Genomic DNA, 13,733 nt, shown 5'->3' with positions numbered 1-13,733 from the left:
CAGTGTTCTAAAAATGTATCTGGAAAACATTGAACAGTTCCACCTCACTACTCTTCAAATCTCTTTAAACAATCATGTTATTTCCGCACTTGTCCAGAAGGGGGCAGTCTGCCAGTGATGGTTGTCATGGGTGAAGCAGGTGAGGCCTGGCATGCTGCATGTGTCGTTGTTCTGGAGCCTCTTGAGGAATTTACGTAGTTTCTTTCTGCGCTTCTGCTCCTTCTGCAGCCACTGACTCTTTTGCTTCGATGGCATTCTGATGAGAATGAAACACATTAAATACAGTCAGGCTGCAAAAGGAAGTAATAAATTATTTATTAATTGTCAAACAATGTCAGTTTTTACTTGAGTGAGTGCATGCGTCCTGCGTTCAGTTTGAAAGCCTCTTTATTCTTGAGGAGATAACTGTAAAGACAAGAAACAATGGTCACATGTGTACACTGGTGGAAGAAGTATTCAGAGCAGATGGTAAAGGTCCAGTGTGTACAATTTAAGAGGATCTTTTGTCAGAAGTAGAATAGAATATTTACAGTTATGTTTTCATTAGTGTATGATTACCTGAAACTAAGAATTAGTTACCTTAGCTGAGGGTTCACCATTCATATTCATTATATTGATTTATATAACATCGTCATAATTCTACAGTAGCCCTGAATGGACAAACCTAGCTAGATGTGACTAAATCCGACACACTCGACCTTTAAGAAAAGTAGCATAACCACAGTGTAAAATACTCAAAATCTTACCAAAATAAAACATTTCATAGAATTAGCGTCAAAAGATAATTTAAGATATCTTAAAGAACCAAAAGTAAACATGCGAATCATGCAAACTGGCATATTTCATAACATTAAATATATTACTGCATTATAATTATTGACGTATTAATTGGTAAAAACTTGGTAAGTTAGAGCTAATTTAACTACTTTTTTTCTGCCTGGTAGCTTAATTTATAAAACAACATAATTATTATATTTTCTATTCAATAATCTGAATCTGCAAAGTAACTAATAACTTAAGTTACTAAATAAACGAAGTGGAGTAAAAAGTACAATATTGTCGTAAAAGTAAAAATTTGCACAAAAATGTCACATCTCTACGCGAGTGGTTCTGACACATTCTCACCTGGGAGTGTCACACTGACATTCCTCTGGCCGCACCTTTTTCAGGTGACCTTTGACCTCACGGAGGTTCTTGATTTTGGTCTGCAGGGTTTCAATCTAAACACAGTGGAAACAAACATATATTCACACAAAGCTCATTATGCACCACAAGCAACCTGTGAAACAGCTTTTATGATCTAGATTTAACAGACGGACAATGTCGCAGTACCTCATGCTCAATGTGAAGTTTGTGGTCTTTCCATGCTTGAAGAGACTTGTAGAGACCTCCATCACATTTTACTGTGTCATTCATAAGAATCGAGCACCTGCAGGATACAAAAACCAGACCACTAAATATCATGCATATGCAGTCAAAATGATTCCCTAACATTTTATTTCTCTCTTTCATCACCAAAAACTTCACACAATGATGCGAACAGATGTGCACCTGTAGGTGACTTTAAGAGCAGCAGGTGGTGTGAGTTTACTGTTGGTTGTGGGTTTGGCTGTGACCCCCATGCCACTAAACTCTTCGATGTCATCCTCATTCCCCTCTCCTCTCCTCCTGTCTGTGGCCCAGCTGCTGTTCCTGGAGCCCAGGGGCTGGTAGCCCTCCTCCAGGTCGACGGCATACAGGTCTCCATCCAGCTCAAATGATACGGAGCGGGCCCAGCGCTTCCTGGAGACGGTCTTACTGGATTTCATCTCTGAATAAGACGAGACAGAGGAACCTGGATAAGATGAAAAAGAGGAATGCGTTTTTGATACTGAAAAATCGAGATCTATTATGATGTAGACAAGTGAAGAGCAGCACTATCAGAAAGAAATGATTTGAATCAACATTCCATGCAATTGGTGTCATTCCCACTGAATCATTTACAATCTTCTGTTTTTGTCTTTCTGATTAAAGGCTCGTTTGTCTCCTAGTCCACCACTTGATGGCAGCAGAGACACACACTCCTCATCCCATGAATACTTCAAAAGCTGGTTATTTTAGCTAGAGATTAATGGCCCTGTTTGGTAAGACTTTGTGGGCTACTGCAAGGACGTTTCAAAGTAAATCACAACTGTCTTTCTGAACAAAACCACATCTATTAATAACTACCAGAACAGCGGAACATGTGAGTGACAAGAGGAATTTACTCTTCTTGGTGAGCAGCCTCTTCCTCTTCAGGACTGATGGTTTGAAGCCCAAGTCGCCGCAGTTGCAGCTGTCAGAGTTGGCCGGGGGCGACAGCAGAGAGGCACCTCTGGCCATCAGAGCCTGCATACGTGGGGCATAGAGACTAGCCATGCCCTTACACTTATACAGCCTTAGTTTGCCAGTCGGGTCCTCAACACACTGCCACTTCTGTAATAAAGCAGAGGGAAATTTCATGATGCTGCTTTTTTGTGCTTGTGCTTTAGCAATTTTGATGCATAAAAACCCATTATGCTAAAATGTTCTTTATTGAGTTATGCTCAAATTACCCCACGCAGACCTCTAATGGTGCTCGGTAGAACCCTTAAAATGCAGGAAATATTCTAGATCAACAGCAATAGAAAGTTCATGTGGCATGAATTTATGAATTCAGATCCTATTTTAACAAATAGGATGGCTCTTTATACACTTGCATTAATGCACACGTCATACTCAGTGCACTTCATTTTGAAAGATTAAAAAAGAGACTTCAATGTGAAATGGAGCCCCAAGAGTACAATGACTGCATCTTATACTCAGTAAATTGTCAACCATAAACCGAATTATCACCCTGCATGAGCCACACTTCATGCTGTTCTCCTGAAACTTTAATAGCCTCTCCTTCCCAGCTCCTGCAGGTCAGGTACCTGTCCTGGCTGCTGGCAGGAGGTCTGGTACTCTGCTTTCTGGCAAAGGTCCTTCACCCGCTGGTATTTTGGCAGGAAGTTCTCCTCCTGGGCCATTTCCTTCCCATCAGCTCTCTTGTGTGGAGGCTTCCTGAAAGAACAGGAAAACACATCAACAAACCAGAGACAAGGAGTCTGATGTCACCGGAGGACAATGCCTGGAATGAGAACATGTCCTGCAAAAGGTCAATCAATAAAACTTACCCTCTCTCCACCAGGAAAGAGTCTCTCCATGTTTTACCCTTCCTGTTCAACTGGAACCTGGAAAATGATTAGAAAGAAATGAAAAAATCCTGTCAGACTACTCTGTGATATTTGCACTGACAAAACACGCACTCCATTTTCAAATGCCATCCTTGTTCAGTGCAGAAAGAAATGTGTGTGTATATTTGGATTGTAGACTTGTCCAAGAAAAAAACTTCCATTTTCAAAAGTTCAGGCAAATCACTTTTTGACTTAATATGCAACATTTTAAATAGCAATCTTTAAGTGCCTTTTGAATGTCAGGACACTGAGCAATACTTAATGTCTGTGCTCACCTATTGACTGGCCTGTCTGTGTCCAGCAGCTTGAGGATAGACTTGCCATCCATTTCCGCAGGGATATCAACACCGGCCATGTCCAGCATAGTCGGTGCCAAGTCAACGTTTAACACTATATGAGGATTACTGCAGGGAACCACGGAAAAGGTGATATTATATTAGAATTTCATAATCTGATATTGGAACATCTGAATAAGTAACAGAAAGATAACAGTCCGTGTCACTCACGTGGCACCTTGCTCCACATTAGGTCCTCGTACGTAGAAAGGAACACGGATATCAAACTCATAAGGCATTGATTTGCCCTTGACCAGCCCAAACTGGCCGATATGGTAGCCGTGGTCTGAGGTGTAAATGAGGTAGGTGTTGTCTAGCTCCCCTGTCTCCACCAACATGTTGTACATCTGCAGAGGATATAAGTCATTGAACACTCACATTGTGTAAAAAGTTATACTTCATGTTTGATAGCTCAAGTCTCCTGTGCCAGTTTCAAGGAAAAGGGATAGAACAATTTACCAAGTGTGTCAGTGAATACATTATACAGTCCCAGTCAGAACAAGCACAGATCTCTCAGGGCTAGAGACACTCAGAGGAGATGTGTGTGTGTGTGTGCACGTACTGTGTTTAAGTTTCTCTGTTTAAGCATATGTCTATCTGCCTGCTTGTCCGTCTACCTTCTCCATACTGTCATCCACAGACAGCAGGGTCTGCATCCTCCTGCGCTGCAGCATGTTTGTGAACTGCATGTGGACGGGCTTCATAGGTCCTGTGTAGCGCAGGATCCAGTGTTTGTCTAGGTTAGGAGCATAGTTGTAGCTGGGGGTTCTGAAAGAGGAAAGGATAGAAAAACATCAAACTAAACCACATAAAACTCAATATGGTGTTCTTAAAGTAACAATCTCAAAGATTAATTTCAATTGAAGTCTGTTAATGCACTATCCACAGACTTACGCACTATGTAAAGATATGTATATTTTCCTTTACTTCTACTTTTGATATTTAAGCACATTTAATATCAGATACTTAAAGACTTTTACTCAAATACTATTTATGTGTCATAGAGTTTGTGGTTCTGTCATTTCCTGTTTTATTTTGAAGTTCTGCTGTTCTATGTGTCATGTTTTGCTTTTCACTTCCTTCCTTTGTTGTTTTCCCGCCCTTTTTCTGTGTCCTATTAGTCAATCAGCCCTTGTGTATATAGTCTGTGTGTTCCCTGCTGTCATTGTCAGTTTGTCTGTTTAGTTCCCGTGTCTTTGTGGCCCTGCTCCCATGGTTTGTTTCTGGCTTTTATTCCTTGTATTTTTCCTGGTTTGTACTTTGTTTGGCTTTTGTGTTTTGGCTTTGTATTTTTTCAGATCTTGACACTCTGCCTCCTGAGGGTCTTTGGGTCCTCACTACTTTGCTACACGTCACAGTATGGGTGACTTATACTTTTACCAAGGTATTATTTAACACGATATTTTTGCTTTTACTCAAGAATGACTTTTGGGAACTTTTTACAACATTGGAGTTATTCAATTATTGGAATATTTATATATTTGCACTATTACAACCTGGGTGTCAGTCTCAAAATTCCTGGAAAAAAATGGAACTTGATATTAAAACATTTACATGGCAAAACACCAGTTGACTTTTATTATGAAGAATACAGTATGTTGTTGGAGAGTTTTGCATTTTTCACAATCGTTAATCAATAATGCCTCTACAAAAACAAGCAAGCAATCATTTTCTCCATCTTCTGACAGTGGATAGGTCTAAAATCCTGCAGACAGTAGTGGCAAAAGGAGGAGCCATTAGATAGAGAGCTGCATATCTCCAACTTCTCAGCAAGGTAACTGACTCCTTTCACTGTGCCCTGCTGTTCACAGATACATGTCGTGTGCAGCATAAAATCATCTCATGATTGCTCAAAATGAATGAATGATGAATAAAGGCTGTTATTGCCTGACTCCTTTTATGAAAACATAAAAAAACAAAAAAATAAAAATTGTTTTGCTGCCCCTAGAATTCTGTGACCTTTAGTATTAAGCCTCATTCCTTGTTACCACCAGTAACTACAGGTGACACAAAATCAGCCAGGACTTAAATCTTAAGGATTACAGTTTAAACATTTAATCTCTGAGGCTCTTCACATCCGGTGTGACCACTAGTGATCAGATCTCACTTCCTCGCTCTATATGCAAATAAACATGTGCATCACTGGAACAAAAGGATACCCATTTTTTTACATGAAGAAGGAAATATCTTCTTGTATAACATTTGCTGAATTAATGATAAGGCCCAAATAGTTAAGAATTTGTTGTAGACAGCATTTCACAAAGTTTATAAAGTTTCTCCTAACTCAACAATTCACAGAATGTAGTGTTTTGTTTGTTTGTTTTTTTAAAGGAGTCTGGGGACTTTCTCCACAGGCGTCTAAGAAGTAGCCTATATTGGTTACTGTTTACTGCATTTGTAAAATTTGACATGTTTACTGTCAAAATGTCTTCTTTCATATAGTTGATGTAAATGATGAAATCAGTGGAAACAGTGTGTTCAAACAGCTGTTGGGAGGTAGGCTGCCCTTTAGACATGGAAACAGACAGGCTGGTACAGTGCACCTCAACAAACTGACACTTTTAAAAGGACAGAAACAACCTCATGTATTGCAGTTATTGCTGAATTTAAAAGAAGGCATACATATTTAGAATTTGATGTAGCTGTTTTGCAAAGTTTGTTACTTTTCTCCTCTCTAAACAACTCAAAAATCATGCAATTTGTAAGGGAGTCTGGGGATTTTGCAGTACTAGTTCAATGCTCAGTAGAAACAGACAGTGCATTAACAAACATCTGCTGCTAACATTGGCAGATTAAGAGAGCCCACAAATGTAATTTACATCACAGAGAACGAAATGGTAATCAGACAGTGTGTAATCCATTCTGCCGGTTGTTGTGGCTTCTTGTTGTTTTGCAGAGGACTTCTGCTGAATAAGCGGTCCTTACATGTAGCCAAGAACACATGTGCCTACACACTGCTAAAAGAATGTGGTCCACGCGATCTAGACCATCTCTGAATGTGGTCTGAATGATTGGATCTTCAATGCCTCTTGGGGGTGTTCACACATTTAGAGCTGTCCACTTGGGATGAGATCACCCAGGATGCATGTTGATACCAGGTCTGAACAAGCATCAGTTGCTTCTTTTAAATCGTAAAAAGAGAAATAACAAAGCACAGGACTCAATCCATACATTTGTATTCAGTTGTTCTTTTCCATCTCTATACATGTGCTTTCACACTCTATAGCTGGAAATTGGATTATAGAAAATGTACCAATGTGTGTACGGTTACATTGTGCATTCACAGCAATATCCTCTGCCTGTGTCTGCTGATATCTGCTATCCTTTTCGTTCCAAAGTAGCCAGAAAACTGTTTATGCAATGCTAAACTGGAAGTTACATAAACCATATAAAATGCAAAGCGTGGCAATCGATAGGCCTGAACACAGTGAGCAAGCACAGTTTGATCAATAATTAACTCCGAGCCATATGGAACTTTAATTATTTGAGAATAAACACAGCTAAATAGCTAATGAGATCCTAGAAGAAAATATATCTAACGTTTAGAGTGGATCGATTCGACTTTAAGAAATGCTAATGTCTCACAGCCTGCTCCACAATGGCAACTGTAATGTAGTGTGAAGATGTGTCTGCAAGGTGCCAAGGTGAGAGGAACATTTATCACCAGAGGAATGCAGGACTTTTACTGCCTGTTTCTCTTCATGTGGTTGATAAGGGCAGAGGGAGATCGAGTGAGAAAAATAGCCAGAGAAGTGCTCTCAGAAAACATCACCCGAGGGAGGGCAAATTTATGGAGAAAGAGCAATTAAAAGTTTGTACAAAGACACTGGGGCTGAATTTTTAGAATATTCTGTGTATAAAGCCTGCGTGGCACAGGTTAATGATGCTGGAGGGATTAGATGGAGCAGGAGAAGGGTGTGAGGGGGCTGGAGGGAGGGGGCAGAAACTGCAGTCTCATTACTGGCCTTGGATCTGTCTCTGGAGGCCAATAGCAGGTCTGCCATTAGCCAGTAGCACTATACAGACGGCCGGAGCATGGAGAGTCAGAAAGACAAAGGCTGAAATGTTCTCTATGTGTGTGTGGGTGTGTGGGTGTATGTGTGTGTGTGAATACGGCTAATTCATTACCTATGCATTAAACATACATCATTCATACCTCTCTTTGATCACGGCTGACAAAATGGTACAAATTAGCCGGGCTCATTACGGTGGTAACACTAATGTGAACAACACATGAGCCAAATAAGCTGGAGTGAAACACTGGCTGTGCATGGAGAGGGCTCAGCTGCCAAGAGCACACTGCAGGCACAGGAAGATAAGATGGAGTTGAGATTATGGAATTTGTGTCATTCTGGGTCAAATGAAAGAGAGCGTGAATGTGACGATGACTCACAGGCAAGTAAATAGCTGTGAATGTGAAAATGGCAAAAAAAATGTACCCTTGTGTTTGTTTGCTGTGTCCCACATAAACCAAGTCGGTATACATTATCTAACTATCAGCTATCACAGAACAATCTGAGTGCGCTCAGTTTGGTTTATCATAGCTGGTTTTAGCATTTTTACTCATCGTCTTACATGTGCTGTGATGCGTTGGGGAAGGCGGTGCTGTACTGCGGGGCGGAGTCTTCTGGTCCGTGCGGAGCGACATGGCTCAGGACCATCATGACAGGACGGTGCGGGTACATCCTCTTCGACATACGGAAGTAGTTGATGCTGTCGTTGGTAATGATGTCTGTCAAGTAATCCTGCGGAGAGAGCAGACAGTGTCCATCAGGCCCTCAGTGAGTGACAGGAAGAGCAGATGTCAAAGCCTTCAGCACGGTGTTGAGTCAGTGACCTGGTGTGAGTCAAAAAAGATTCCCAAGCACCACTATGTCTAAATAATGACTCACATCTACTGTTTAAACCCTTTGAACCCGGATTTTTGTCTGATAAATCCCCTTCAAGTGAAAACAGACAACCTCCCTAACAAATCCAAGTGGTATTATTATTGGCACTGCAGTCGCAAAGACAATCGGACCACTTTCCGTTTGCTTCAGAGCCTAGCAACTACCAACAACACGAGACATGTTTGTTTCCAAATTTCCAAGAAGAAGCAATCAACACCACTTTGGAAAAAAAAGAAGAAATAAGCATGAAATTCTCATAATTTTATATGGTGTAATTGTATAGTTTGACTATTGCTTCATGCAAACAAGTGACTACAGCAGGGGTTGGCATTGGGTGGAGGGGGGAATAGATGAAAACATTAGGAGGAAAAGTCTGAGTTTATTAAATCATTTAGTCTACGGTGTAGACATGGAAGTAGGGAGGTTTTTCTGGAAATCAAGCATTCATTGAGACTGAAGGCAAGACAGACTGAAGGCAGGACAGAATTAAATGGGAATCACAGAGTACCTCACAATACGATCCATGATATGTTTCCCACGATAACAATAGATACAGCGATTCCACAATGATTTATACATTATAAGACAATCATCTGATGATACATCATGATATCTGTCTAACTGAAGAATAAAAAAGCTTAGCTTAGTGCCTCTTTATCACACACGCCGACTGCAACTCGTGTCCATGTGTACTATCATTACAATGTAAAATGGCCATAAACTGGCAAAAGGCAATTCTGGAGTTAAAATGATGGAAGGCTTTAAGTATGGCTCACTTAATTATTTTCAACCTGTGTAAATGAAGTTTACACCACTTTGGAAGGTCATGAATTATTGACTAAAGTAAGTCTAATTGTCAGGTGAATGTGTTTAGATTTCCTGCATGTATTAATAAAAATATCGATATTTGGTGCCAGTGTATCGATAACCGTATCGAAAGAAGAAGCGATACGATATATTACTGTATCAATATTTTGTCCCATCCCTATTATAAAGGTAATGCTTTCTAAACTATTTATTAATTTTTGGGTAACAAATGGTTACTGAATGTCAAATGATTAAACTGCAGAGATAACTACAACTCTCAACGTGATCTAAAATAGAACACCTTGTTTGACTTTCACGCTGACTCTCATTCTGTGATTGAGTGTATAAATACCTTTTGGTAGTCACTGCTGTGTTTCTCTCGTACTCCGTTCCTGCAGAGGGTGTAGTTGTAGAAGCGTGAGTTCTTCACCAGCGCTACCCACTCCCTCCAGCCAGGGGGCACATAGGAGCCGTTGTACTCATTCAGATACTTTCCAAAGAAGGCTGAGCGAAGAAGAGGCGAGCAGTATGTTCATTTTGGAAATCGTTTTGTTTGAATCTGCTTTGACATTCATGTGTCAGACTCACGGCGCTCACCTGTCCTGTAGCCGGAGTTGTTGAGATGCACGGCGAAGGTGTGCGGCTCGTGGTGTGCCTGCCACGAGGGCGAGGAGCAGTTCTCGTTGTTGGTGTAGGTGTGGTGGTTGTGCACATACTTCCCTGTCAGGATGGAGGAGCGTGAAGGGCAGCACATGGGCGTGGTGGAGAAAGCATTGCTGAAATGCGTGCCGCCCTTCTCCATGATGTGCCGAGTTTTGTTCATGGCCTGCATTGAGCCTGGGAGAAAACATTGCAACAAAGAGAGAGAAAGGGGGAGGTCACATGAAGGGATAGGAGGGTGAGGAGATTCAAAGGCCACGGATTGAAATGAAAGGGATGCAGGGGGACATTAAACAGACGGAGAAGGAAAGAAGAATGAGAGATTGAGGAAAACAGAGAGGGTAAAGAGTGAGAAATATAAATGTAGGGCATGAGGGGGAAAGTGCAAAAACCATTATGGACGAGTTAAGAGAAAAAGAAGGAGGGGAAAGTAAATCTTTTTGGTAAAGTGTAACCCATTTGGATTCCTGTGTACTAAAACCTTTTCAGGCTGATGGTGATTGTTTGGGAAAACAGATGCTTGACCATAAATTCCTGCTTTTCAATGGGAGTCTTCTCACTAGCGATCACAGGAGGACAAAGGATGTCACCGAGGCCATTATGCAGCCACTCCAGTCCAATACGCCGCTAAAGGACTTAAGCGGGAAGGGAGATGGCCAGGGTTTGGCACCCAGACAATGGAAGCCATAGGCCGCCCTCATTTCATGCCAGCAATGGAGGAGTTGGCAAGGGGAGCACATGACTTTGAGTGGGCCAGTTGTTATGGTGCCAAGAGGCAGCATTAGGCTGACTTTCCCTTGCTGATGCTGTTGGATACACATGGAGAGAATGCCCATACCCATGGGACACAAAGCAAACAGAGAGAGACAGATGCACAAGCACACAGTAAACACACACACAGGAAAGGATTAATGGAGGAAAATGTCTTACCCAGTTCTATGTCCTGATCGTCAGTGAGGATGAGGATGATGTTTGGTCGGACGTTGCGGACCTGGCGGTCTCTCTGCAGGCGGGACCTGAGGCGATACCCAGACAGGTATCCAGAGCCCTGGGCCAGAGGGAGGATTCCCACCAGGACAAGGAGGAGGAGAGGGAGAGGGGCGGAGAGCCCCCACCCTGCCATCACGCTACTCTGCAGTCACCTCCTCAGTCCTTCGTTTCACACACACACGTCTGCGGCTCCCTCACTCAACCTGAGAGACGGGACACGGATGGAGACTGATAAGAATAAAACACACACACACATGCACACACACAAAACATGGTGAAGGATAGCAGATGCAGGCCTAGCACAGCCATTACAGGGTGCTCTTCCGTACAAATGCACCCGTTTGGGCTGAGCTCAGCTCGTTAATCAATCATTAATGATGCATTAGAGTGGTGTCATTGGCTGGGTGTAATGATCTCTGGTGATGAGCACATGGCTGCCAGGCTGGGGCTAATGGGCCTGGGCCCAGGGCCAGCTCAGGACTCACCTCCCCCTGAGAGGGTTAGGGGTGGATATGAGGGATGTGAGGAGGTGTGGGGGGCAGAGGTGAAGGAGAGAGACAGAAGACGAGGGGATGAGAGGAGGACAATGAAGACAGGGGTCAACGAGCAGAGTGACAATGTGAAGAGAGTGAGACTGCAGTTCTGAAGAGCAGAAAACACTGACTTCAAATATCCCACATACTCAAAACACAGTGGGGAACAGAAAAAAAACAAAAGTACCTCTGAAAATGAAAGAAGGCAATATGAATGTGGCAATATCACAAAAGCAAAGTGCCTCTAGATGTGCAGAAAATTACAAATTCTGGCAAGTTTAACATAACAATTAGAGTCAAGTACGTGTTAAATTGAGCTTTTTCTTAATTAATCTCCACACACGGTTCACCAAAATTACACTACAATCCAATTAGTTCCCTAATCACTCTTCCTCATTAACAGCCTGCCCCCTCTGAGTTTGCCATGGCAATTGTTGCTTACACTCCCTTGCAAACATGTAGCACTAGTACCTATCTAGTATCTAGTACAATTTAAAATATACTCCAGGAACAATATGTGTATATAAATGTAGAATTTAAAGAAAACAAAGCAATAGGAACAGGAGCATTGTTACTTATTTGGATATCTGCTGTTCAACCATGTTCACTACAATTGTAATCTCAGCAGATAAAGCAAGAACCTGTGCGAAAAATATGGTTCACTGAGCATTAAATATTAAATAGCAATTTACATTAATAAATCTGCTTTTAATAATAGTAGGCTAAAAAAATAAATCATTATATTTTATATACATTTCTTTTAGCTGTTATTTGTATCATTAAATTAATACATGAGGCTACAGAGAAGAGCTGGACTGTGTGCCTATTTTATCATGACACATAATCAGAGCAGCAAATAATCATAAACACAGTTTACAAGCAGCAGTGGACCTGAGATGCTCCACTGCTACAATAAAGTCTGGGTTTGTGCTTGTGTGTGTAAATGTGTTTGTGAGTCCTCGAGGAGCATGTGGCCGGAGGAAGATGAAGACAAAAACAACAACAACAAAAAAAACCTCTCCCTCCTGGGACTGTGAGTCCTCTTTAACAACAACCTGACTGGAATACAATTCGACATGGGGATACACAGACACCCACACACACACAGCGGTGGGGGGATGCACACATACACAACTAACGCACTTATCAAAGACAGGATGTGGCCCTAAAAATGTAAAACAAATTAAACATTTAAGGGCAGAGATGATTACAGAGGAGAATCGTTCTTTCGATGCAGAGTCTCAGAAGATGAAGTAAGTGTGAGCTGAATGTAGCAGAGCTTCTCTATCTAACACAAAGCTCCCTGTTCCTCTCCGCTCTACGCCGTTGTCCAGATTGTGCTCATTAAGGTCTTCCCAGACGCCCACACATGTCCTCTCCATCCTCCTCCCCTTGGTCTTGCTTAGTACCAAATGCACACACCTACACACACGAATACACGCCATGTGCATGTGAATATGTGCATAAACACACACACACACACACACACACACACACACACACACACACACACACACACACACACACACACACACACACAAATAAATCAGTACAGCAGCAGCTGTGTTTGCTCTGGTTTCCTACTCCCAGGGCATGTGGTTCTCCCCCGAAGGAACACATGAGCTCTGACCCAGGGCGCTGAGCTGTTTGAAATTGTCCTTGCTCCTTTCTTGTGCTCTCTGTCTGCATCCCCCTTTCATTTCTGGCATGGGATGAAAACAAGACACTAGCAATGAGGAAATCCACGAGAAAAAAAAAACCTGGTGAAAGAAAGACAGACATTTAACTGTCACCAAAATGGATTCCAGGACATCTCCAGGGGATATAGAATAGATTCAGTGTGCTCAAATTAAAATGGCCCTCCGTCATTTGAGTGGTTTGTGGTGTGGAAGGTACAGTGCCGCCGTTTGATGGTTGTTTATCTGTTCAAAAAGCTGATGTGGGCAAAACCAAATATAGTCCCGTCGCACAAGAAAACATCCGCTCGATTTTACACGCTGACCTATCAATAGCCAAGTATGTAAATGTTGTGTTATTGACATGCTCCGCTGGTGAATATTTTCTGACACTACCCCCATGAGGCCTCCTCCTTCCCCCTGATACCGAGGACTAATTGGATTTTCAGGCTTTTATCAGCTCTTACTGACACATACTGTCCTTTCTTCACAGTTTGCTCTCTCCCTCTCTCTTTCATCTGCCTTTATTGTTTATCTCTCCGGGTGGCAGATGCTACATGAAACCACAAAAGAAAAAAGCGGAGGAAACCATAACGTTCGAACAGACAGA

At 42.0% G+C, this 13,733-nt stretch overlaps 1 protein-coding gene across 6 annotated transcripts in view; it reads right to left on the bottom strand.

The window, feature by feature from the left end:
• The window catches only part of sulf2a (sulfatase 2a), a 51,383-nt gene that overhangs the window by 2,951 nt on the left and 34,699 nt on the right, over window positions 1-13,733 (bottom strand). For all 6 annotated transcript variants that reach the window (XM_084349438.1, XM_084349439.1, XM_084349437.1 and 3 more), the window contains 15 exons: window positions 10,855-11,117; window positions 9,862-10,101; window positions 9,617-9,768; window positions 8,144-8,313; window positions 4,186-4,336; window positions 3,740-3,915; window positions 3,509-3,637; window positions 3,174-3,230; window positions 2,931-3,060; window positions 2,247-2,454; window positions 1,552-1,834; window positions 1,333-1,429; window positions 1,126-1,220; window positions 346-405; window positions 90-256 (listed from right to left, as the gene is read on the bottom strand). In XM_084349438.1, the coding sequence (XP_084205564.1) occupies window positions 90-256; window positions 346-405; window positions 1,126-1,220; window positions 1,333-1,429; window positions 1,552-1,834; window positions 2,247-2,454; window positions 2,931-3,060; window positions 3,174-3,230; window positions 3,509-3,637; window positions 3,740-3,915; window positions 4,186-4,336; window positions 8,144-8,313; window positions 9,617-9,768; window positions 9,862-10,101; window positions 10,855-11,047 (2,308 nt within the window). In that variant the 5' untranslated portion in view covers window positions 11,048-11,117. The remainder of the gene's footprint in view (window positions 1-89; window positions 257-345; window positions 406-1,125; window positions 1,221-1,332; window positions 1,430-1,551; window positions 1,835-2,246; window positions 2,455-2,930; window positions 3,061-3,173; window positions 3,231-3,508; window positions 3,638-3,739; window positions 3,916-4,185; window positions 4,337-8,143; window positions 8,314-9,616; window positions 9,769-9,861; window positions 10,102-10,854; window positions 11,118-13,733) is intronic.

Source organism: Pagrus pagrus, assembly GCF_965226575.1.
Source record: "Pagrus pagrus genome assembly, chromosome: 3".
Classification (NCBI taxonomy): Eukaryota; Metazoa; Chordata; class Actinopteri; order Spariformes; family Sparidae; genus Pagrus; species Pagrus pagrus.
This window is presented reverse-complemented; position numbering and strand designations above follow the sequence as displayed.